The following is a 25,323-nucleotide window of genomic DNA, read 5'->3' as shown; positions in this document are numbered from 1 at the left end:
GGCTGAGCCTGGTCAAGTAGGACATTCAAGACCCATTCTCTGTCCCCTCCCAAACTTACTCACCCAAGTGCACTACCTTCCTCTCACTTTCTCCATCCCCCGTTGGATTCCTTCTCCCCTAAAAGTCACTGGAAATCACGTTTTCTCCCTGCCCTTTAACATTCTGTTTCTTGCTTCTCCTCTGCATCTTTATGTGACCTCTGTATTTTGCTCTATTACTTTATCATCAATTTTCTATCATAATTTCCTTTGCTGTAGCTCAGTTCCTGGTGAAATCCCACACCAACCCCAGAGGTGGGAGGTGGGGGGGAAGAAGCATCGGACTGATTCAGAGCTCAGACCGGGGGTAGAAGTCCCAGTGGGAAGCTACCTCTCTGTGGGAATTCTTGTCACGGGCGCCTCTATGCATGGATTTTCAGCTTCCGGTTCTCACCAGGCTCAGAACTAACCATGCAGCCATGCTCCACTCTCCCAGCCCCTCCAGCAGCAGACACCGGGGTCTCCCTGAGGCTTCCTCGGCTGCTCTCAGCTCTGCAAGGAGTAAAACCTGCCTGCTGTCTCCTAGAATCTCCTTTCCTCCCCATCCCAGAGCCTGACATCCCCATCAGGGCATCTCTGCAGCAGATGCCCCAGTGTGGGGCTGAACAGCAAGGCGGGCTGGAAGCTTCTGGTGATCCACAGCAGGCTGGATGTGCGGACGAGAGAACAGAGCAGGCCCAGGAGGGGCAGCGTGGGGGAACCAGGCCAGTGCTGGCCTCCCAGGTCTGACTCTGGTACTGCCTTATCTCTTGTCTGCTCCCGGTCCTCTCATAATATCTTGGGGCACCTTCACCTTTCCCAACCACACCCCCACCTGCCAAGCTCCAGGGGCTTTTAGACACCTGCTCCTACTATTTTCCAAATGCTTATATCTTGTGTAATCCCCACAACCCTAACCTTATTCATTCATTCAAAAACCATTCACTAAGCACCTACAGTATTCCAAGCACTTTCTAGGCATCAGGGATACTGCAATGGACGAGTATCATTCGAGTATCACACATGTGCTCTAACATCCCGGGGGAAGTGGGCGGCTGGGGACAGACTTCAGATAATAAATAAGAGAATGTCAAGTTGCAACAAGCACGGTGATGAAAACAAAACAGGTCAATGTCATATAGAGTGACATTTTAAATTGTGTGACCAGCAATGCCCCTCTGGGGGTGATATTTCAGCTAAGACTTGAATGATGTGCTAGGGGACCAGCCTTCAGGGCGGACAGCATCCAACAGAGGGGGCAGCAAGTGCAAAGGACTTAACTTCAGGTGGGAACAATCGAGACACCTATCACCCCATTTACAGATGAGGAAGCTCAGAGGGGATTAATCCCAGCCCAAGGTCACACAGAGAGTAAGCAGCAGAGCTGGGATTCAAACCCAGGTCCATCCGACTCCACGGCCTGTTCTCTTCTCACTTCATTGCTCCTGCCAGGCAAGGACGGTGATGCCAATGGATGGCTCGTTACCCCACGCACGGCAGTTTCTCTGGATTCAGCCCCAGCCTCCCTGTCCATCCCCATCAGTCATTCCAGCCTCCTTGAGATTCCTCATCCTACTTCAGGTCTCTGCATTTGCACGTGCTGTTGCCCTGCTTGCAATGCCCTCCTCTCTTCCTTGACCAGTTGTGAGCTTTTCTCCTGGCCTTTGAGGGTGAGCTTGTCACCAAAGCCTTCTGGGACACTGCAAGACAGAAATAAATGTTTCTTGCCCTGGGCTTTCACAGCACGTCTTCATTTTGTTCATTTATTCCTCAGATGTGTACTATGGACCCACTATGTACCAGCCATTAAACAGAAATTCCAAACCCAGAGAGAAGTGCCACAAAAGGAGAAGGGGAGTTGTAGGAGCACACAGAAGGGAATGCCGGACACCCCAGATCTTCCTGGGCCTGGGTCGCAGTGTCTTGGAATTAGCTGTCTGCTTGACGATCTCCCTGATTTGGGTATTTTCATCTCATCTGCCTCCCTAGCACCTTAGCCCATTGCCTGGCACAGAGCAGGCATGCATTTGGATTTTTATATCCACCAAGTAGTTTGTTTGTACAGGGTGCCTGCTCTGTGCTAGGCACTAAGTGTTGGAAATATGAGAACACAGCAGACCAAAATCCCTGCCTTCGTGAGGCTTCATTCTAGCGAGCATAGAATGTAATTGAATGAATGATTGCCATTCTCGATTAATTCATTCACGTGCTGAGAAGACATAGAACGGGAGCAGGGAGTGAAGAGGCAGTAGCGTGGAACAAAACTGTGCACGTGGCCAAAGCAGAATTGTCAGTTTCCCCCGCTCCCCACAGCCCACTCATGCTCCAACCTGCTTCTTCCTCAGAGCGACATATCTCAGCCATGGACACCAATATTCATCAGTTTTCACCCCAATACCCCAAATCTCTCAATTTCTTTCTGTCCCCATTGCCACATACTGGTCTAGCCCACCATTGTCTCTCACTTGCGTCCCAGCCACAGCTGCCTTACTGTCTCCATGCCTCCAGGTTTGCTTCTCACACTTCCTATCCCCCGGTCTCCTCCGGGTGGCTTCTTATGCTTCAGCCTCCCTTCCATGGCCTCCAGGCTCTTAGCCTAAAACATACCCCATCATTTTTTTTTTTTTTGCGGTACGCGGGCCTCTCACTGTTGTGGCCTCTCCCGTTGTGAAGCACAGGCTCCGTATGCGCAGGCTCAGCGGTCATGGATCACAGGCCTAGCCGCTCCGCGGCATATGGGATCTTCCCGGACTGGGGCACGAACCTGTGTCCCCTGCATCAGCAGGAGGACTCTCAACCACTGCACCACCAGGGAAGCCCAATTTTTCTTTTTTATATTTATTTATTATTCATTTTCCTTATTTATTTATTTTTTTTTTTGGCGGCATCAGGTCTTAGTTGTGGCACACGGGATCTTTCGTTGTGGTGAGCAGTCTCTTCATTGTGGTGCTCGGGCTTCTCTCTAGTTGTGGCACGTTTTTTTTTTTTTTTTGGTTTTTGGGTTTTTTTTTTTTCTCTCTCTCTCTCTCTCTAGTTGTGGCGCATGGACTCTGTAGTTTGTGGCACGTTGGCTCTCTCATTGAGGCGCGCGAGCTCAGTAGTTGTGGCACGCGGGCTTAGTTGCCCTGCAGCATGTGGGATCTTAGTTCCCTGATTAGGGATCAAACCCCTGTCCCCTACACTGGAAGATGGATTCTTTACCACTGGACCACCAGGGCAGTCCCCCCCTCATTATCTTTAAATTGCTTAGCATCTTTTCTCTAAAACTGGCCAATCCTCTTTTCCCTCCTGTGCACACTTCTGCACCTTTGCACAGGCTGTTCCCTCAGTCTGGAATGCCCTTCCTCTTCTCAGCTCCCCTCCACCCTCCCACCCCCATCTTAGCTTAGCTGAATCTGAGTTAATCTCAGTTTAAATGTCCTGTCCTCCAGGAGGATGTCCCTCACACCCTAGTTTGAGTTTAGTCTCCCTGACCCATGGCCCTACGGCATCCCTCATCTAACATTCTCCTCACTTTAATGTGGCTCTTCCTCACCTGTCTCCTCCTTCTGCTTGTCTTCAGGTCCTTGGAGGAAGGGACCATGTTTGTCCTACTCAACATCCCCGGGAAATCTACTATGTGTACCTGACACACAGTAGGTGCTTGATTTGTTGAACGAATAGATGAACAAATGAATAAACTATGAAACTTGGATCTAATAGAACTTGAAGCAATGCAAAATGTTCAAATCTCTGCTGTTCCGCCTAACTTGATATATGACCTTGGGACTCGATTTATGACCTCTCTGACTCTCTGTTTCCTCACCTACATGATAAGATAGTAATATGCATTTGCAGTGTTGTTGGAATGGTAAGTGTAAGAACCTGTGTGACAATTTGTATGGAAAAACAAAAGACCCCGAATAGCCAATCTTGAGAAAGAAAAACGGAGCTGGAGGAATCAGGCTCCCTGACTTCAGACTATACTACAAAGCTACAGTAATCAAGACAGTATGGTACTGGCACAAAAACAGAAATATAGATCAATGGAACAGGATAGAAAGCCCAGAGATAAACCCACACACCTGTGGTCAACTAATCTATGACAAAGGAGGCAAGGATACACAATGGAGAGAAGACAGTCTCTTCAATAAGTGGTGCTGGGAAAACTGGACAACTACATGTAAGAGAATGAAATTAGAACACTCCTAACACCATACACAAAAATAAACTCAAAATGGATTCGAGACCTAAATGTAAGACCGGACACTATAAAACTCTTAGAAGAAAACATAGGCAGAACACTCTGTGACATAAATCACAGCAAGATCCTTTTTGACCCACCTCCTAGAGAAATGGAAATAAAAACAAAAATAAACAAATGGGACCTAATGAAACTTAAATCTTTTGCACAGCAAAGGAAACCATAAACAAGACCAAAAGACAACCCTCAGAATGGGAGAAAATATTTGCAAATGAAGCAACTGACAAAGGATTAATCTCCAAAATTTACAAGCAGCTCATGCAGCTCAATATCAAAAAAACAAACAACCCAATCCAAAAATGGGCAGAAGACCTAAATAGACATTTCTCCAAAGAAGATATACAGATCGCCAACAAACACATGAAAGAATGCTCAACAACATTAATCATTAGAGAAGTGCAAATCAAAACTACAATGAGATATCATCTCACACTGGTCAGAATGGCTATCATCAAAAAATCTACAAACAGTAAATGCTGGAGAGGGTGTGGAGAAAAGGGAACCCTCTCGTACTGTTGGTGGGAATGTAAATTGATACAGCCACTATGGAGAACAGTATGCAGGTTCCTTAAAGAACTAAAAATAGAACTACCATATGACCCAGCAATCCCACTACTGGGCACATACCCTGAGAAAACCATAATTCAAAAAGAGTCATGTACCAAAATGTTCACTGAAGCTCTATTTACAATAGCCAGGACATGGAAGCAACCTAAGTGTCCAACAACAGATGAATGGATAAAAAGATGTGGCACATATATATAATGGAATATTACTCAGCCATGAAAAGAAACAAAATTGAATTATTTGTAGTGAAGTGGATGGACATAGAGTCTGTCATACAAAGTGAAGTAAGTCAGAAAGAGTAAAACAAATACCCTATGCTAACACACATATATGGAATCTAAAAAAAAAAAAAATTGTCATGAAGAACCTAGGGGTAAGACAGGAATAAAGACACAGACCTACTAGAGAATGGCCTTGAGGATATGGGAAGGGGAAAGGGTAAGCTGTGACAAAGTGAGAGAGTGGCATGGACATATATACACTACCAAACGTAAAATAGCTAGCTAGTGGGAAGCAGCCGCATAGCACAGGGAGATCAGCTCGGTGCTTTGTGACCAGCTAGAGGGGTGGGATAGGGAGGGTGGGAGGGAGGGAGATGCAAAAGGGAAGAGATATGGAGACATATGTATATGTGTAACTGATTCACTTTGTTATAAAGCAGAAACTAACATGCCATTGTAAAGCAATTATACTCCAATAAAGATGTTTTAAAAAAAAAAAGAGTCTGTGTGAAAATATGTGGAACCTAGAAGTTACTCCCTTAAATCCTTGCCAAATCTGTGGATGAGAAGCAAATAGCATTGGTGTAATATCCTTATTCAGAAAGCTTATATCTTGGGTCAAGGCACAGAGGTTAAGACCTAGGGCTGTTTGCTGGGCTTCTGGGCTAGAGCTCTGCCACTCACTCACTGTCACTCACAGCCTTAGGCTAGATATTTAAACCATTATGTGACTCAGGTTCCTCATCTGTAAAATGGTTCCTCCCTCATAGGACTGTTGTGGGACTCAGCCTAGATCAGTGCCTGGCATGTTAGCTATTGTCATGGTTATTTACACATAACACTGACAACCACACTGCAAGGCTTCTGCCAGTGGCCCTCCTGACAGATGAAGAGAGATTTCCAGAGAGGTTAAGCGACTGCCCAAGGTCATACAGTGAGGAAATGGCAGCCTTGTGCTTCAAGGCCAGGTCTGCTGCGCCCAAATCCCATGTTATTTCCACTCTATCAAAGAAAGAGCTCAAAATAGGCCTGTGGCATTTCAGCTAATTTCCTCTAAGCCCTTACCAAGTCACCAACTGCAGGCTCACAAAGCTGCTCCCCTAAGAGCATCCATTCAGCAGCTGCTAAGTATGTGTGCCTGGTGGATCCAAAGCATCTAATGTGCTTTGCGCCAAGCCAGGTCTTCCCAGGTAGCCTTGCCGGGTCTGCAGAAGGGACCGCAGGAGTAGAGCTAGGCTGGGGAGGGGGAAGGGGAGTGGTACACGAGCTAGATGGAAGAAGAGGCTGGAAACCAATCTGGATGTAAATGGGGGAAGGAGAAACGAGAGGCAAGCCACATTTACTGAGTGCCTACTACGTGCCAGGTACACCATTTAAAACTCACTAGAATCACTCAGCCTTTATTTATCAAGTATCTAGTATGTATCAAGCCCTGCACTAGCTCCCAAAGATACAACGGTGAACAAGACACAGCTATTGACCTCAAAAGGCTCGCAGGTCAGTGAGGAGCTGACACAGGCACAAAATAAAGTGCTACAAATGGGATGGTAGAATCTGAGCAGGGTGGCCGCTGTGAAAAGCAGGGAGTAACTGGGAACAACTTCAGAAAGGGGGAGGCAGTACTATGTGCTTATTTTACATGTGGTGAAACTGAGGCTCTCGGAAGCTGACTTGTTTGAATCCTGCAGTTACCAAGTAGCACAGAGGCAAGCTGTGCCCCCAGGCCTGTTCTGTCTCCAGAAGTGTCTGTTCTCTCCACACCATCAACCTAAAGCTCTTACGTGCCCCCGCACCCACTTTCCTTTACTCAATGATTATCTGGCTAGAAGATTAATCAAATGCTGCTAAAGCTGCAGCCACTGTCAGTGGCTAAGATGTTAGCTGCTTCTGCAGTCAAACAGAAGCTTTTGAGCCTCTGTTAGTGATTCTGTTAGAGCAAAAGATTCAGGGGTTGGTGTGAAAGGGATGGGGGGCTAAGAAGGAGGGTTCTATCTCCAGTCTGAAGGGAGTCCTTGGACAGGTCAAAGGCAACCAAGGTGACAGGGGTAAGTGAGAGCAAGCTTCTCAGGCTCACGTGACTGCGCCCAAACCTCTCTCCACTCCCCCCAAAAGGCCCGTTTAAGAAGGCTTCCTGCTTGCCCCTCACTTTTTTCTCAAGGAAGGGAGCCAAGAAAATCACTCCTCTGAACCCCTGGCTGAACTTGCTAGGCTCCCTGCTGAGTGAGATCAGCATATCAGTGCCTCTCCCATCCCAATTCCCATCCCCATCCTCAAAGGACGAGAAACCAAACAGGAGAAATCCTCGGTCCGCAAAAGTAGCTCTTACTGTATATACCCTAAAGGTACCTTAGCAGAGGTTGCTGTAATCTTGGTCTCGTTCTCCGGACACCAGGACCCTCTCCAAGGTGCGATTACCCCTCACTGGAGTGCTTCCTTTCTGAGAAGGGAAAAGAGAGCGAGAGAAGGAAGTTTCATGGAGGATGGAGAAACAGGTAGTTTTTCTACATCAAAAAAAAAAAAAAAAAAGTATTGGCCATAGCTTCAGACCAACTCTGAGCTAAGGGAAAGACGTTAGGCAATACCAAAGAAAGTCTGTTCTGAATTCAGTCACCTTTTATATACTCTTCGATAATCACCAGACCACTAAGAAATTGTCAAGCAAATTATCTCCAGACAAAAACGGAAGAAAAAAGAAGAAAGTATAGAGTAGTTGAGCTATGAAATTGAAACATCTCTAACCCCCAGCTGACCCATCAGACTCACACCTCTCTCTAGGCTCCTCCCCCCACCCAAAATTAAAAACAGTGCACCTACTTCATGCCTCACGTGCTCTCCCTCACCTAACTAGGAAACTGATCAGAGAGAAATATAATCAGTAGCAGCAGGAATCTGATGGGATTCTTTTTCCAGGGGTCACATTAAGGAAAAGTTGCACAGATAGAAACAAGAGGTGACGCTGTAATTAACACAAGATAACCTTTCTGCTGAGGAAAAGGAGAGAGTTATGATGTGTTTCCTTATTCACAGCAGGGAGGTTTTTATCTCTTCCCATCCAGTTCACAAATGACATGGGAAACTTAGAAGGACTCACATTTCACCCACTTCCCCTGCAAACATGTTTATCCTTGAGATGAAACTCATCGCCCAAGCCCCAGCCGCCAGTCACCCTTTTGCACCCTTTTCCATGAATAATCTTTCCAAAATGTCTGCTTGTAGGAGCAAGATTTGGGATTTCACGGAAAACTACAGAGACACACATACACACCCTGTTAGCTAGAAAGAGACAGAGACGAGACAGAAACTACCAAAGGGAAAACAGCTAACGTGCCAACAAAATAAAACAGATCCCCCAAACAGCAAAGTGCAAAAGATGATTTAAAAAACACATAGAGACCGTGTTTGTAATTACCCATCCAGGTCATATTTTCAGGGCTTCCACGCAAAGAAACGGCTGGTTGAAGTTTTGTGCCCGTCTGACTGTGACGGGAGGGTTGTATTTGAAGCTCTGGGCACGTAGAGATGGAATGAGAAGGAGGCTGAGCTGGAAGAAACAGAGAGGGGGAAGGGAAGGGGAGAGAGTGAGAGAGAGAGAGAGAGAGAGGGAGAGGGAAAGGGAGAGGGAGCGGAGCTATCTCTAGCTACGCCTTCCTCTAAGCTCCGGGAGCCCAGGAGAGCGCTCATTTCAGGATCTGGGAGAGGGGTAAAAAGAGGAAAGGCAGCCCCCGCTCTGCCCTGGCCTTGCCGCCCCCGAGGGAAGGGAGGACTCTGGCCCGCGCCCCCCTCCTGGCGGGCCGCCGGGGGAGCCGGGGAGCGCGCGAAGCGGGCGGCGCAGGGAGCTGTCCACTTCAGCACCACCCGGTAATGCAGTAGGTGTGGGAGCGCCTCCGCCGGGGGCTGAGCCGGCGGGGAGTGGGGTGGGAGGGGGCAGGCGGGCGGCCCATCCTGCAGCAAGACGCCGGCTCCCTTGTTTCCAGGAGCTTTGCAGATAGGGGGAGGGAAACCCGCCTCGATTCTCTGGGAGAAACCCCCTCCCTCCCCCACTTCGCCAACACTACCACCGCCACCAACAACAATAACCGCCGCCGCTGCTCGTCCTGCCACCGCCGCCGCCGCCGCCGCCGCCGCCGCCGCCGCCGCGCCTGCCCGCCCTGCTGCTGCAGCTGCCGCTGCCGGGGCACAACCATGGAAGGCGAGACCCCCGCACCTGTTCAGCTGAAATCAAGGGCTTACAGAATACTGGGAAGTCTGGTCTGAAACGAAAACGCCCGAGACCCCCCCACCCCAAGGAAGAGAACTGGCGAAGCAAAGGATTTTCATGGCGCAGGCCGCAGAGCCGAGAGCGAAGACGGAAGGTTGCATCTCGGCTTTTACAGTCTCTAACTGTCTAGGTCCCGACCATGAGAGATTGTGTTGAGAATGCGGCTGATCCCTGGTTCACTGTGGAAGCCCTCTCCAAATTAGCTATCACATATGGAAACTGGAGACCAGAATTTTAGGAAAAGAGATTAAGGCATCTCACTTGGGGGGGTGGGGGGTGTCTTTTTATTTTTTCCTTTTTTTTTTTTTTAATCACTGCAACTGGAACAGTTTCTGATCTCAAAAGGCAAGCCTCTCTTCCCGTGTGATCTTTATAATTTACACTCTTTTCCGTGAGCTTTCTTACCTCCCTTTTTTTATATCTTTCCATATCCCCTATTAACACATATATCCATTATATTCGTAGTGGAATTATTTTTATTTTTATTTTTTGCTTTAGTACTCGCACCCTCACACACACTCTCCCGAGAACCAGAAGTCGGTTGGGTGTTTATATAATGAAGAATTATGGGGCTGTTTGATCGAGGTGTTCAAATGCTTTTAACCACCGTTGGTGCTTTCGCTGCCTTCAGTCTGATGACCATAGCTGTGGGGACCGACTATTGGCTCTACTCCAGAGGGGTTTGCAAGACCAAAAGTGTCAGTGAGAATGAAACCAGCAAAAAGAACGAGGAAGTTATGACCCATTCTGGATTATGGAGAACCTGCTGCCTAGAAGGTATTTGATTTCCCATCTCCTCCCCCTCTCCACCCCCCCTCCTCTTCTCACTCCCCCTCCCCACCCGCCTCCAAATAAGTTCCCTTTACATTCCACCATTTTCTTACTTCACTCCTTCCACCACAGATCAAGGTTGGTTGGGTTAGTTTCAGAGGAAAGAAAATCAATAAGCAAAAACCATACTCAACTCTCAAGCCTCCACCCCCCCGCCTTCCTTCAAACCTCTTCATTGAAATAATCTATGATATGATGAAAACAACAAGAGATTGTCTTTAAAAGTCAAATGTGCTCCACCTGCTTTGGAATCATTAGGATTTGCCTTTTGATGTAGTATGGCCATCGATGAGGGGGTAGAAAATAACTGCCTCTCTCAACACTGCTCCTCTTTTCGTAATGAAGAATTCCAAAATGCTCTTCCTTTCCCATCCTCCTCCCCTTACTCCCCAAAAGTCCCAGACACCTCATCATCTGCAAATCTCCTTTTTTAAAAAAAATCTGTTTTTTCTAAGAACCCTTATTTGGTAAATCCTAATTATTCCAGGATCGCAAGCTGAGTTCAAGAGCATTTCGTAATGTCTATGAGCCACACATATCGTTCGAGGCGACTGGCTGTGTGTCTATGTGTGTTTTAACGTTTACAAAGTCTAAAAACACGTACGTCTCTCACAGGAAACAGACCCAAGTTCTAATAAACAGCAATTCACTTGCAGGTTAGACTGAGAACCAATTCACTTCCACACAGAGTGACATGTCTATTATCCAGAAGCGTGTAGAATCAGCACTGCAGCCAGCTTGGGAATGAGACATCGTGCAGGGAGGCTGGGAGGGAGACGAGGGCATGGGGAGGTTGAGGGGAAACAGTAGAGAGCAGTGGGTCAGGGGTGTCAGCTGTTTGCCTTGATCTTGCAGGGTCATTGGGACACGTGTGCCTGTGCATATGCTGTGGGCAAAGCGGTCCCCACGGTGGAAAGGCTGGAAGATCAGGGTATGGATGAAAGCATGTGCTTTGAGACACATTAATAAACACAGGGGGGAAAAACTCCTGCAGGTCATACAACCTGCATTTAGCAACAGACTTGAATATGAGGGGCTGCATTTGAGCAGCTACTTACGTCTGTGTGTACAAGCTACAGCCACCCATAGGAAGACATGCACAGAGAGATACATGTTTCTGGGTGGAAAGAAAAGCTTATGTGCTTTGCTTCGGGTATGAACCAATACGGAGGCCGTTGGAGGCAGCGTCGGGAAGCGGGGACTGCAGGATTGTTTGTTAAGCTCAACATGGGATGGTGATGCAGGGAGTTGAAGCCAGGAGATGGGGGAGAAGAGAAGGAAACAGACAGGGAGAGGGAGAACTGATGTGGCCCCAGAGTCTAACCCAAACTGAGCAAAAGCTGCTCTTTGGGAAATGTTTACATCTGGGAAAGAGCACCAATTCCATGTCCCCCCCCAACAATCTTGGTGCAAGTGGTTGAGTGACGGCTGAACATGTTTTGAATAGCTAAGTGACTTCACTGAGCGATGTTCTGTTTGACGCATACTGCATTTGGTGCCCTTTCTCAATCCAAGCCACTGCCTTGAACATAGTCTGCAGCGGAGCTCTATGCTGAATACTATATGCTCTTCCCCAGCCAGAGAATCAATATCAGGAAATTAATAGGTACTGTTTTAAACACACCCCTCCCTTAAAAAAATGAAGAGGCTTTCATGCAGCTAGTCACTAACCGTGGAAAGACTTCCATTTAATTAAACATTTATGGCACGCTTTTATTCCAAAAGAGAAGAAAAGCAAAGTGAATGAGGATTGCTTTAGGGAAACGATCATAGTAGCAATTTGCCTTCCTTGGATTTTAGTTAGATGGATGAAGATATGCAGCCAAGAGATTAGACGAAAGACAGGACATGATTTTAGGAGAAATATTCCCAGAGATTGATGAGTTGGTATAAATATACTTTATCAGGGTTTTATGGGCAAATTCTTAATACCATGATCTTTTAAACATTTTCTAATTCCCTGAAGGGAAGAGGACTAGACAGTGGCTTTGGATCACTTATGCATTAAAAGGCTTAAGTATTTTCATTAAAATTCCATCTGTTTGGTGTCCACATCCCCAAATGTGCTGCCCGCCCCCTTCAGCGTTCTCTCCAAGCCGTACCCACACCTCCCTCCCTGAATCATCCCTAAAAGGGTTAGTGTTGCAACACTTCCCAAGGATTGTGTGATTCGTACAGGAGCTGTGGGTTTGGCTCTTCTCCCCAGGACTGGGGCCTCCCCGCAGTCGGGGGTGGGGGAAGCCTGGGCCAGGCTCCTTTAGGATTGTTGTGCCTTTTCCACCTGTAGCCAAGGCCCAGGCAGGAAGGGTGGGTACTCAGGGCCCCTGGCCTTTCATTTCCAAAGCCTCTGTCCATATGGAGTTTTGAGGGCCTCAGACTCCCCCTTAGGAAGTTGGGCCTTGGCCACTTAAGAAGTGGTTTGAAGGTTCTAAAGCCACATATTTTCAAAGACTGCACTGATTTCCAAAGATTATAAATGCACTTAATTCTGCAGGTTGACACAGATGGTTCTTGTGGGGCGTTCATGTGCTTGCTTTATTGAGCATTCAAAATAAGGTTGGCCTTTATGGAAATCAAGTTGCCAGGTTCCCCCAACCTGTGTTTTTTGTGAGAAACTGGACTTTCAGAAAAGATTTCCCATCACCCCTTTACTGTGTTTCCTGCCCGTATCCAAAAAGTTGTGAACAGATTTCCAATCTTCTCTCCAAGATGCTGCTAATGACTCCACATGAAAAACAACCCTGTCTTCTTCTGATCTCTTTGGCTCTCCGGTTTGCATTAGGGCTTTTTATCTCCTGAGATGATTTTGTTGTTGTTGTTCACTTCTTGATGAAAATAAGAATCAGAAAACATTCCTTTGCCTCTATGGCTGTTTTTGAAATGAATTCCTCTGTTGAGGAATGAGAAGAGAACAGGACCACTCGTTAGGGGTAGACACAGTGGGAAGGGGAGAGGAATCAAGAAGAAACCACAGCCTTTGTTTTCTCCCTCCGCAGAGTAAAGAGTAGTAGTGTCTCTGTGTGTGAACTTGAAACCCCTAGCAGACTACTGTCCTTAGTGGGATTTGAGGGCATGGGGGATGGTCTGCACATGGATCCATGTAGATGGAAAGTGATAGGAAAAGTTCTTGAACTTTTCAGGAAAGCTGCTTTAAGAGCCTCCGAATGGAGAGATGAATTGGCCCTTTCAGAGAAGAATTCAGTAAAATCTACAACAGGACATTAAAACAGCTTGTTCCAGGCGTGCTGTCTCTGGGCCACGCGGTGACTTGCTGTTCAGTATATTAACCTCTGTTGTCACCAAAAGGAATCATCGTCTCCAGGGGCAGCAAGAAATTCACTCTTTGTGTTTATTCTCTCCTACACCTTCCTCCCCTCTGTCTGGGCTCCATGTCCCCCCCAGAGGATTCCCAGCCCTGCAGAGGAGGAGCCAGCGGCAGTACAACGTGGTCCATAGCAGAAATGCACCCTCCCTTCTCTCTCCCTCTCTCGCCCTTTTCCTTGCTGTGCGGCAGAGCAAAAATCTTTCTCTCTGTCCAGATTGTTCAAATCCCTCTGCTGAATTTCTGAGCTCCTCTTCTTCCTGGCTTTTCCTCTCTTCTCCTCCACAACTTGCTTACTCACAGGGGCTCTGCCATCCATTCTCCATCTCTGTTCTCTTTGAGTAAGAGGTGTCTGGGTTTTCCTGAACTATCTTTTCCAAGTTCGTAATTGCATAGCTTTTGCTTGGCCTGCAAGGTGCCCAGTGCCCCATGCCGGGTTCAGCCATGGCTCTCTTGTTCTGCAGAAGGAAAGTATATCTCTTTTATTTTAGAAAGGCGAACTGCCTTCCCTGGACACTCTTGTCTTTACATGTGGAAGAGCTGAGTTTAGAAGTTACTAATGGGCCTTCATACTGTGTACCTATCACTCCATAATTCCCAAGATAATTTGATTCTCTTTAGGTCCTTTGCACACAGTAGGTACAGAAAAAATATCTATCAATGGATTGATTCAGAAATTCTTAAATTATTGAAATTAATTCAAAGATCATAAGGACATGCAACAAGCAAGTAGTTGAGAGAGAGAGAGAGAGAGAGAGAGAGAGAGAGAGAGAGAGAGAGAGAGGGAAGGGGGTGAGGAAATCAGGATGATTTGTTTGTTCTTCCCAGAATTTCTTTTTTATTTTTTTAATTTAATTTTTTATCTTATATTGGAGTGTAGTTGATTTACAATATTGTGTTAGTTTCAGGTGTACAGCAAATTGATTCAGTTATACATACACATATATCCATTCTTTTTCGGATTCTTTTCCCACATAGGTTATGGAATTTCTTTTTTAAAAGAATGAGTCATGACTTCATTGTTGTAAAATGAGAAAATTCAAAAGGAGTCAGTCATTGGGTTGCACAGCTCCTAATTAGCTAAAGAAAAATTATCAATACACTCAGTCTCTATGGGGAAGAAAAAAATTAACCCACTGATTTTCTTCCCTCTTCAGCTTTTAAAGGATACCAAAATCTAGTTTGATCCTAATACTCACCAGAACAGACACTATGGGCAGAGAGCAGGCATCATGGACCCTCCCTTTGTAGCTTCCCCAAAACCTTCCCCAGAATTCTTTACCAAACTTCCCCACCCAGTTCCCAGGACCTCGAGAACTTTGCCTAAGGTCTTAGGTTCTGATCAGCAGTTTTCCATGGAGCCAGGCCCCACTTTCCTAGCCCTTCTCACCTTGTAAGACAAACCTGATTCCTTTATTGAGGAACCAGCCCTGCAAATCCCAGCCCATTCACATTGCCCTCCTGCCCCTCCCTTTACAGGTGCCATGTGTGACACCTCACACCAAGGCCACATGGGCAGGGGATGGCAGAGGGAGAACTTGAATCCAGGCCTCTTGTTTCCACCCTGCAAACATCCAGAGGGCTCTAGGCGTGAACCTTGGCCTTCTGTGGTCTTGTGTTCAGATTCACTGCCAGCACTGGATTCTATTCTGTCTGCATCAGTGTCCTCATTGAGTGCCCAACCCAAGCATGTCAGGACACCTGAGCTCTGACCCACCTGACTCCCCTACATGCCCCTCCCTCCAGCTGCCTGCACCTTGCTGGGTGACAACTCTGCCATAATCTTCTCACTCCCACGAGCCCAAGGGAACAAATACTGAACTTCAGGCTGGACCCACCACATGCCTCTTCGTGTTTGCCCTTTCATTTTGGAAGTATCCTCAATGTAAACTCTCCATGAGTTTTATGTTGGCAAACAGTTTTCAAAGAATAACAAATTTATGTCCCCTGAAGTCACAGAAGTTTTCAGATGCAGCTTTGTTGCATGTGGTACAGTGGAAAGAATTTTGCAGCCACACAGACCTGGGTTCACTTCAAGCACTGCAGCCTTATGAGCTGTGCGATTTGGGGCAAGTCATTTAACCTCTCCAAGCCTCGGTTTCCCTTTCCACAAAAAGGAGGTCTAACAGCCTTCTCACAGGGTGATTCATTGGGATTAAACCAATGAGTGCCACCTTCTTTCCTGATCACCTGGTTTGAAATTACAGTCAACAACCCCTACTCTGTACCCCCTCATAAATCCTCCTGGCCCTGTTTTTTTTTTTTTTTTTTTTTTTTACAGAGTACATCCCACCTTCCAGCACACTATGAAATTTACTCATGCCATTTATTGTGTGTCTGCACCACCAGACTGTCTGCCTCAGGAAGGCAGGGATCTTTGTTCTGCCCATTGCTGTAGCCGCAGCAATTATGATGGTGTAAGAATCAACCCACCTTTGTTGGCAAATGAACAAACCGCCACTGCCCACTACAGGGTGAGCATTGAGAAATAATGATCCCTTCATATCGTCAAAGGATTGTTCTTTAAATTACAAACCGCGAGCAATGGTGGCAGAAGCATCTTTCTTTCTTTTTTTTTTTTTTGACATCACAAAAAATAAATAATGGACTCAACACAGAGAGAAGAGAGAAGGGAAGGAGAGAGAGTGTTTCAACACACAAGGGACAGTAACAAAGATAATAAGAAAGAAAGTGTTTGGAGAGAAAATAAATGCCTGAGAAGAAAGTGCTGGGGGGTGAACATCCTCTAAATAGATACTGGCCATGCTTTCCTCTCTCCACATCATCCAGAGCGTCTGTCACAAAGATCCTCGGGGAGAGTTTCCCATGAGTGTTTGCTTTCAGGTCAGTGGGGGAGGAGGAGATATGTATCCAGACTGATAATGCAGGAGATTTTTAAATGGTTCAAAAATGCAATGGCTCCTTTTAGCCTTGACTATAAGTATTTGGCCAAAAAACCATATTCAGGTGAAATATGCATTTTAAGTTTCCAGGTTAGTTTACAGCCACAGATCAAGCAATTCCTTCACTCATTTATTTTATTTGTTAAATCTTTGATGAGCCCCTGCAACGTGCCAGGTGCTGGGCCAAGTGTTGGGGTCATGGTGGGCAGCAACTCCCTTCAGGATCACTGCCCTCAGAGCCTTCTGGAAGAGACAGACCTTACTTTAAAGACTCTCACTTAACATAATTGTAAAGTAAGTTACAACTATGCTAAGTCCTCTCAAGGAGAGTCACAGGAGACTGTGAGTTTATGATATTAAGATCGTTCTAATCAGAGAAGCCTTCCCTGAGGAGGTGAGATGTGAATGGCTATATGAAGGGTGCATAGAAGTTAACTAGGTGAAGAAGAAACTTTCCAGGTTGGAGGGCAGCAAGTGCAAAGATCAGTGAGGGAGAGAAGGAGCAAGTCCTGAGAGGAGGCCAGGGTGGCTGGAGGACCCAGAGGGAGGGGAGATGGGGGAGGGGATGATGCTGGAGGGTGTGGGGAGGGGGATGCAGAAATAGTTAGCACCCAAGGGTGTGGGGCCTTGCTAGTCTTGTTAAAGAATTTTGCTCTTTGACTTCTGGCTTCTTGCTTATAAGCTGTGTGACCTTGAGCTAGTTAATTCTATCTCTGTGCCTCCTTCACACCGTCTATCTAATGGTGCTGATGATGCCTGCCCCTAAGGCTGTTGTGAGGATTAGAGCACTCTTCCCTTCTCTTTGTCATGCTCTTCCTGATTCCACCCACATCTGAGTGTGGTGGTCTCTTGGGCCTCAAAACTTATGACAGCACAGGGAAGGGAAGAAATAGATTGATTCAACTCCAATCAACAAAATTCAAACGATGCTTAGTGGAGGTGTTGATGGTAGGTTCCAATCCTGCAGTAGACATTGGGAGGCAGAAGTGAACAAGACCCACCCTCCCTCAGGACCCTCCGGGTGAGCCCGAGCAGGGAATCCCAAAGAACAGGCACCTCACAAAATGACTGTGTCTCAGGCCAGACACTCGACACAGCCTGCTGCCACCTCGCCTTGTCACCCTCCCCCCAACTCAGAGAGCTTCCCGGCGTCTCTTACGATCAGTTAGGATCTTTGAGGATTTGAGCTGGAATGGCAATGAGGCTCAGTTAAATCCGCCAGACTTTTTGAAAATAGGAATGAGAGTAGAGGGATGTGAACTGTGCTCCCCAGTGCCAAGAAATGCATGTCAGCCGTTGTGGGATCGTGGCTGAACTCTATGGCCTCGCCGGCATCCCGGTCCTTTCTCCTGGGTATATAAAGGGCTCTAATCTCCCAGTTCCATCTTCCCTCAGTTCTGATGCCATTGATTATAAAAATGAACTATCTACTTAAACAGCTTTCAAGACAGGGGAAAACAAATTTCATGTACATATCAGTTGTAAAACATACTCTAATTTCAGAAACCTTAAAAACTTAAAATTTGCGCCTTGGAATCAAAGGAAGATGGAAAACTATCTTGCTGGCAGAGAGAAATGCAGGCAGGGTGTTGAGAGAGCCCAAGGGATTTCTCCAGGTCTCCCTTAGTGCGTGTCCCGTGACTCAGGAAACAACATGGGGGAAGTGTGTGGTCTTATGAGAACCTTTCTTGACAAAGAGAGGGTGATAGTTGATCTTTGTTCCACAGCTTTCCAAGTCCTTGCCAGGTGCTGGGTGAGAGTCTAGGACAGAGGCAAAGTCTCCATCTGCCCTCAAGGAACTTCTAGTCTAGTAGAAGACAAACCAGTGAACAGACGATGCTGATGACACAGTGGGAAGCATAAGCCCGGGGAATTCTGGGAGCAGAGAGACTGGGGAGGAGGGGATGCCAGGGAATATGGGGTTCTGAGGGTGCATAGGGGTGAGCAAGCTGGGGAGATGAAGCGCACTTCAGACAGAAGGAACGGCATGTGCAGAAACACAGATGCCCAAGCAGCCATGCCAATGGTCCAGTGAGGCTGGAAGGTAGAAGGCAGGGAGGGGGAGTGTGGGAGGCAGTGGAGATGGGATCCCAAAGGGACAGAAATGGCTCTCACAGAGCAGTTTGTGTTTCGGCGTGGGAGAAAAGGGGGGTCCAGAGAGGTGGGAAGCAAGGGAGGGGCGCACCTGGCTTTGTCCATTAGTGAGATCACTGGCTGTTCGGACCCTGATGGATGGGAGCTGGGGTCGCCGGAGCTGGTGTGATTTAACTGGGAAGAGGCTAGCACAGGACGCTGTGGCAGTGACCAGGTGACTCGCCCTAAGTCACTTGTAGTGAGCAGAGAGTAAGAGGGGGAAGGAAGAAGATCGTAAGCGATACACAGTAGAGGTGCTTCAAGGCGCTCCCTTCCCAGCAGAACGAGCCTTTATTGGCCACACACAATGAGCTGGGCGCTGGGGTGACAAGGATGCAGACAAGTCTCTGCTCAGTACCACCGTCTTGAGGAGCCTTCCTGACTGCCCCGTCTAAAGTAGCTCCCTGTCCAGTTACTCGATTTTATTTCCTTCTTTAACATCTTAACATTGACTTCTTTTCTTTTGAGCATTTATTTGCTTATGGTCTGTGTCCCCCTAGAAGACTGTGAGCCACGTGAGGGCCGGGGCGTGTCAGCCTTGGCACAAAGAGTGTGCTTAGGAGCTAAATGTGCAGTGAACGAGTAAGGCAGGGGTGCCTGGCCTCAAGGAGCTCCCATCAGGGGAGGGAGGTGGGCTCTTAAAAACTCCCTCCTCTTGACCAGTCATCCCTCCAAAGTGTGGCTGGAACCGCATCTGAAAGATCCTTGAGAACAGGCAAGGGTTTCCCTGGCACCCCGCAACCTGGGATGCTCTTTGGGTGCCTCCTGGGCCACAGCTTTGCCACAAAGCTTCGGGAAGCTGATAAGCCCCTGCGGGCCTGTTCCCTCCTGGGCAGCCGTCACCTTTTCTCTCAATCCAAACCCTCATATGTTATCGCCTGGCTCAGAGGCACTGACTTGGGAGCCCTGAGTCGGCCTCTGAGGAGCCGCCTCCCCTTTCTCCGTGTTGACACTATATTTATTCCTTCTTCTCTGAACGTCCTCGACCTTGGGTAGTCTTCCAGCTGCTAACAGGCATGCCACAGATTAGGTACGGGATCCCAGGTGCACAGTTGCCATAGCCTCATTGAGTGGGGAATTGGCACCTTGCTTTGCTACACCATCCACCATGCAATGTACATGCCCCAGTGCCAGCCTCTCTCTGGCCTTGTCATCGGGAAAAATTCACTGGTGACCAGAGCTTGCTGAGCCCCAGACCTTGCTTTTTTTTAACTTTTTATTTTATATTAGAGTATAGCCGATTAACAATGTTGTGATAGTTTCTGGTGTACAGCAAAACAACTCAACCATACATATACTTGTATCCATCCCTAGACCTTTCTTTTCTTTCTTTTTTTTTTTTTTTTAATCAGATTCCTAACTGCTTAGAGAAGGCTGTGACTGATTTTTTTTTCTTTTTTGATGTTGGGGGTAGGAGTTTATTAATTTATATTTTTTTGCTGTGTTGGGTCCTCGTTTCTGTGCGAGGGCTTTCTCTAGTTGTGGCAAGCGGGGGCCACTCTTCATCGCGGTGCACGGGCCTCTCACTATCGTGGCCTCTTTTGTTGTGGAGCACAAGCTCCAGATGCGCAGGCTCAGTAGTTGTGGCTCACGGGCCCAGTTGCTCCGCGGCATGTGGGATCTTCCCGGACCAGGGCTTGAACCCGTGTCCCCTGCATTAGCAGGCAGACTCTCAACCACTGCGCCACCAGGGAAGCCCCCTAGACCTTTCTTTATCCCAGTTTTGCCCCAGGCTGTTTTTTCTCACTTTCTCTGCATAAAGGATCATTTATTCATTTCTGCCACATTTTCCCCTCAACCTGGATCTCTGTCTGCACAAGTCTTATTCTTTATCCTTCTTGAATTCTCCCTATGGTTGAGAAGTCTCCTCCCCAATTCTCCTCCAACGTATTTTGCAAAGAAAGCAACCCTGAAAATGACTATTCTGGCATCATTTTAACACTAATAATATGATAATAATAACTAATCATTCATTGAGTGCTTCCTTTGTGCTGAGCACTGTTTAGATGCTTTCCAGGGGTTAACTCTTATTTAATCTTTACAATTCTAAAGGTATATGCTATGATATCCAGTATGTCCATCATAAGAGGCTCAGAGAAGTTAAGTGACTTGCCCAAGGTCACACAGCAAGTAGCAGAGCTGGAGTTCTAACCCAAGCCTGTCCAACCCAAAACTGTGCACAGCCTTCTATTACATGAATTATATTTACAATTTTCCCCTGGCCCCAAAATCTATAAATAAATTTCTTTGAGAATTTGAAGGCAAAGCTAAGCAGAAATTGCTGTTTGTGTTCTACGTTTGATGAAGTTTTTAAAACTTTGAAGCTTCAGTTAGGATATGCTCCTTACCCAGAGAAGAGTAGGGAAAAGTGGAGGGGCTACCAGGTTTTCCCACAGCTCTGAATACAGAAGGATGCCTCAAAATGCATAGACATCCCTCTCTTTGTAGTTTGTGGAGGGGGAGGAGGTGAATACATACATATATTCCCTCTCCCCAGCCCTCTGCCTAGAGGGCCATTTCCAACCACATTCCACTTGTCTTCAGGACTCAGATGAATTGTCACTTCCCCCAACAGCTTTGCCCCCTCCCACCCTGCTCCCACCTGGCTCACGTTCCCTCCCTCTTTCCTTCCACAGCATCTCTGCATGTCTCCGACGCAGCATCTTCCATCTTTTTTGTTGCCTGTTTCCATTTCTGTCTCCACCTCCAGACCATGAGTCCCCCTGTCCATTTCTTCAACAAAATGTACTCAGTCACTGCCATGTGCCAGTTACCATCTTAGGCTCTGGGTTTACAAAGGCGAAAAGACACAGCCCCTGTCCTCAAGGAGCTTATGCCCCAGTGGGGGATTGGAGGACCCATGCAAGCACATCTAGGGGTGGAGAGATTCTTCCAGGAAGAGGTGTGAGAGAGCATGCGATGTTTGGGGGACCACACAAGTTTCTAGTATTGCTGGAGGATCAGGTGCAGGAAGGGAGGTTGGGGAAGGTGTTAGTCCTGAGGGATGAGGTTAGACAAAGACCACGTCATGAAGGGATGGTTCATGTGTAAAGAGTCTAAAGAGGAGAATTTTGAGGAGGAAATGATATGATCAGATTTGCATTTTAGGAGGATGGCTCAGGAAGCCATGGGAAGTAGAAATGGGAAGAAGAGGAGGACAGAGAAGGGAGTCCAGGGGGGAGATGGTTGCCCAGCCCAGCAAGTGATGAAGCAGCTGACCCAGGGCAGGGGGCAGGGGGGCTGTCGAGCAAGGGAACAGAATCAGAGGATCCACAGGATCCAGGACTGTCACTTGTGTTGAGCAAGGTGTGACAGTGAGTGACCTTCACTGAGACAGGGGAAACGGGAGAAATTTGCAGGAAGAAGATGGTACCTTTAATCTTGGGTAGAGTGATTCCACACCTGTGTTTCCAGGGCCTGGCAAGTAGTAGCTGCTCAGTCAGTATTGAATGAATGAATAAAGAAAAAAAAGCTTTACATTTGAGATTATGATGCATATTGAATCTCAGATTTTCCCCAGCATCATCATAATGAAAGAATGCATTATGTTCTAGCCAGGCCTGTAGTTCGTGTCAGCTCTGGCATCTGACAGCCTGGGTTCAAATCCCAACCTTATCACTTACCAGTTTTGTGACCTTGGACAAGGAATGTCACCTCTCTAAGCTGGTTTTCTCGTGTCTAAGTGGGGAAAATTGTATCTCACGCATGGGTTGATTGTGAAAGTTTAGTAAGATGCTCCATGCAAAGTGCTTAACAAGATGCTGGTACATAGTAAACACTCTCTAAATGCCAGATGCTGTTACCCCTAGCATGTTTATTATTGATTATATCAACAGTTGCAAACAGTGACCTGTGAGTTGTCACTGTTTGGCAACTCAAAATATTCTACAAATCGAGAACTTTCCTATTTAAAAAAAAGCCCTGTCTTTGGCTTCCTTTGGGGGAAAAAATCAGACTTTTGTAACCCTGAGCCCCCTTCCTGCTTGGCAACATCGGAGCAGGGCAGCCGATGTCCCTTCAGGTATGGAACAGGGACATCCTGTATGGCAGGTACGGCAGGTTCTCTGCAGTTCCCCAAAGTCCCCACCGCTCCCCGAGTATCTTTGGAGGCTGCTGGGCTGCTTTGGCCTTCCTCTGGCCTCTGTCGGCATCCGAGTTTGCAAACGCTCCTCTCTGCCAATGACAAATTACAGGTGGAGTCTCTGTCTTCCAAGGGCTGAAAACGTAAGCAAAACACCACCAGCCCAGGCAGAGTGTAGCAGCTAACAGAGTGAATAAAGCCATGCATCTGGAAATACATGCATAAACATCCAACATTCCCAAGCAGTGCTTGCTGGTAAGACTCAGGTGGAAGGCAAGCTCACCTACTTTTTACTCAGCAGCTCTAGGGTACGTTGCCGCTTTTAAAAAAGAGAGACTCTCACCCATTTTATGCTACCTTCAGAGCTTCTCTTTTAGAAGTTGACATTTTCTGACCTTGACCCCAGTTCGGGGAAATGCACCCTGTCGTGCTGACCACGTGGTGTGCTTTATTCAATAACTAAATGGCAGACGCCAGGGAGATGGTCCGCGTTGTCCGTGCTGGCTGAAGAGAGAGAGGCAGGGGATTCGCTGGAGAATGGGGGATTCTCTACTTTAAATTTTTACCTCGGAAGACTTCATAGAGAAGAGGGGAATTTCAGGAGTTTCTTGGTAGGAAAAAAATTGCCTAGCAATTGCTCGGAAAGGACATGAACTTAAAGACATGCAGTTTGATCTGGGAGAATGGTCAGATCTGATCCAATCTGACAGTTTTTGAATGTTTGATATGTCAGGCTCTATGCTAATTTGTGGGGCACAGAAACAAGTCAGCTCCTACGGGGGGTGGTCTGCCCTGATCCCCCCCAGCTGACAGCAACCATCCTCTTCCCAGTCTCTCTTTTCTTCATTTCGTGTTCTCCTAATTTGTCTACAGTGTTTATTATTTCTTTCCCAACCAGAATATAAGCTCTGAGAAACCAGGATCTTTTCTGTCCTATTTACTACCATAGCCCCAGGACTAAGATCAGACCTGGCACCTAGTAGGGTGCTTAGTCAGTTTCAATGTTACTTGGATGACAGAAGACATACCATTGCTCCAAAGGAGATCAAGGCCTAGAAGAAGAGATAGGCATGTACCGAGACTATTACCAGTGAACTCACGCACTGTGAAGGCCTGTGTAAGGGCCAGACAAAAGAACAACTCTATGTGGGGAGGTCCGGAAGGGGTCCTAAGGAAGTGTCCTCTGCAGTGGGTTTTGGAGGATGAAGAGGAGTTTGCCAAGTAGAACAGAGGGGAAAGGCACAACACAGATGAAGGAAATGACATCACTGGAGGCTGCCTCCCAAAGAATAAGGTCAAGGAGATAACAGAGCATTACTGGGTCTAGAGCAGCACTTCTCAAACTGGGATGTGTACCCTAATAACCTGGGGATCTTGTTGAACTGCAGATGCTGATGTGGGGTCCAGGTGGGGGCTGAGCCTGTGCTTCTAGCTCCCAGGTGAGGCTGATACCACACTTGGAGAAGCAAGCTTTTGCAGCATGGCCAGTGGGCTCTGGTGAACATGGGTCTAAATTCTACCTCTGCCACTGGCAGACTGGGCCTGCTTTCTCACCTCTAAAATGATGATGACAACTTTTCTCCCAGACACTGAATAAATTCAGAGTGCGTGAACTTGGTAAAGCCATCAGTTCAGTCCTGAGCACTTCATATCAATATGTTTCAGCTATTATTGTCATTAACGGCTAAAGGCGATTGTATAGAGGTGTGAGAGGAAGGGATGATTTTCCCTGAGAGCTAATGTTGTTTGAGGGTCTCCTGTGTGTTGGGCCCTGTCCTATGGACCACTCAGTTGTCACCTTCCTTAAACCACACTGCACTCTATAACATAGGTGTTATATGATTCTCACTTTGCCAGTAAGAAACCAGAGGAAATGTGTTCATTTCCCATTGCTGCTGTAACAAATGACCATAAATTTAATGGCTTAAAATGACACAAACTTATTGTCTTACCATTCTGTAGGTCTGAAGTCTGAAATTGGTCTCAGTGGGCTAAAATCAAGGTGTCAGCAGGACTGTGTTCCTTCTGGAGACTCTAGGGGAAAATCTGTTTCCATGCCTTTTCCAGCTTCTAGCGACTGTCCACATTCCTTGGCCAGTGGCCCCTTCCTGCATCTTCAAAGCCAGCAGCATCAGACAGAGTCTTTCACATGGTGCAACTCTGTAATGCTAATTCCTCTGCCTCCCTCCTCCATTTCTAACGATGTTTGTGACTACATTGCCCAGTGCCTGGATAATCAAGGATAATCTCTCTATCTTAAGGTCAGCTGATTAGCAACCTTAATTCCATCTGCAACTTTAATTGGCCCTTGCCATAACATGTGAAACATATTCACAGGTTACAGGAATTGGGCTGTAGACATCTTTGGTAGGTTATTATTCTGCCTAGCACAGGGAGTGAGTACTTAAAGAATTCCCGTAATATCACAAGCTCAGAATGGCTCCCCTGGAAGGGATTTTTTTTTTTTTTTTTTTTTTTTTTTTGCTGTACGCGGGCCTCTCACTGCTGTGGCCTCTCCCGTTGCGGAGCACAGGCTCCGGACGCACAGGCTCAGCGGCCATGGCTCACGGGCCCAGCCGCTCCGCGGCATATGGGATCCTCCCAGACCGGGGCACGAACCCGTATCCCCTGCATCGGCAGGCGGACTCTCAACCACTGCGCCACCAGGGAGGCCCTGGAAGGGATTTTAGAGCTTGTTTCAGGAAGGATTAGATTTGACAACAAGCAACAGAAAAAGAAAATTAAC

The 25,323-nt window shown here is 47.1% G+C and overlaps 1 protein-coding gene across 1 annotated transcript in view; it reads left to right on the top strand.

Annotated features, from left to right (window-relative positions):
- Positions 1-9,655: 9,655 nt before the first annotated feature.
- CACNG2 (calcium voltage-gated channel auxiliary subunit gamma 2) overlaps positions 9,656-25,323 on the top strand; it is a 119,632-nt gene continuing 103,964 nt past the window's right edge. The window contains exon 1 of the mRNA XM_082636152.1: positions 9,656-10,084. Coding sequence (XP_082492278.1) covers positions 9,874-10,084 — 211 coding nt within the window. The 5' untranslated portion in view covers positions 9,656-9,873. The remainder of the gene's footprint in view (positions 10,085-25,323) is intronic.

Source organism: Mesoplodon mirus, assembly GCF_964341445.2.
Source record: "Mesoplodon mirus genome assembly, chromosome: 11".
Classification (NCBI taxonomy): Eukaryota; Metazoa; Chordata; class Mammalia; order Artiodactyla; family Ziphiidae; genus Mesoplodon; species Mesoplodon mirus.
This window is presented reverse-complemented; position numbering and strand designations above follow the sequence as displayed.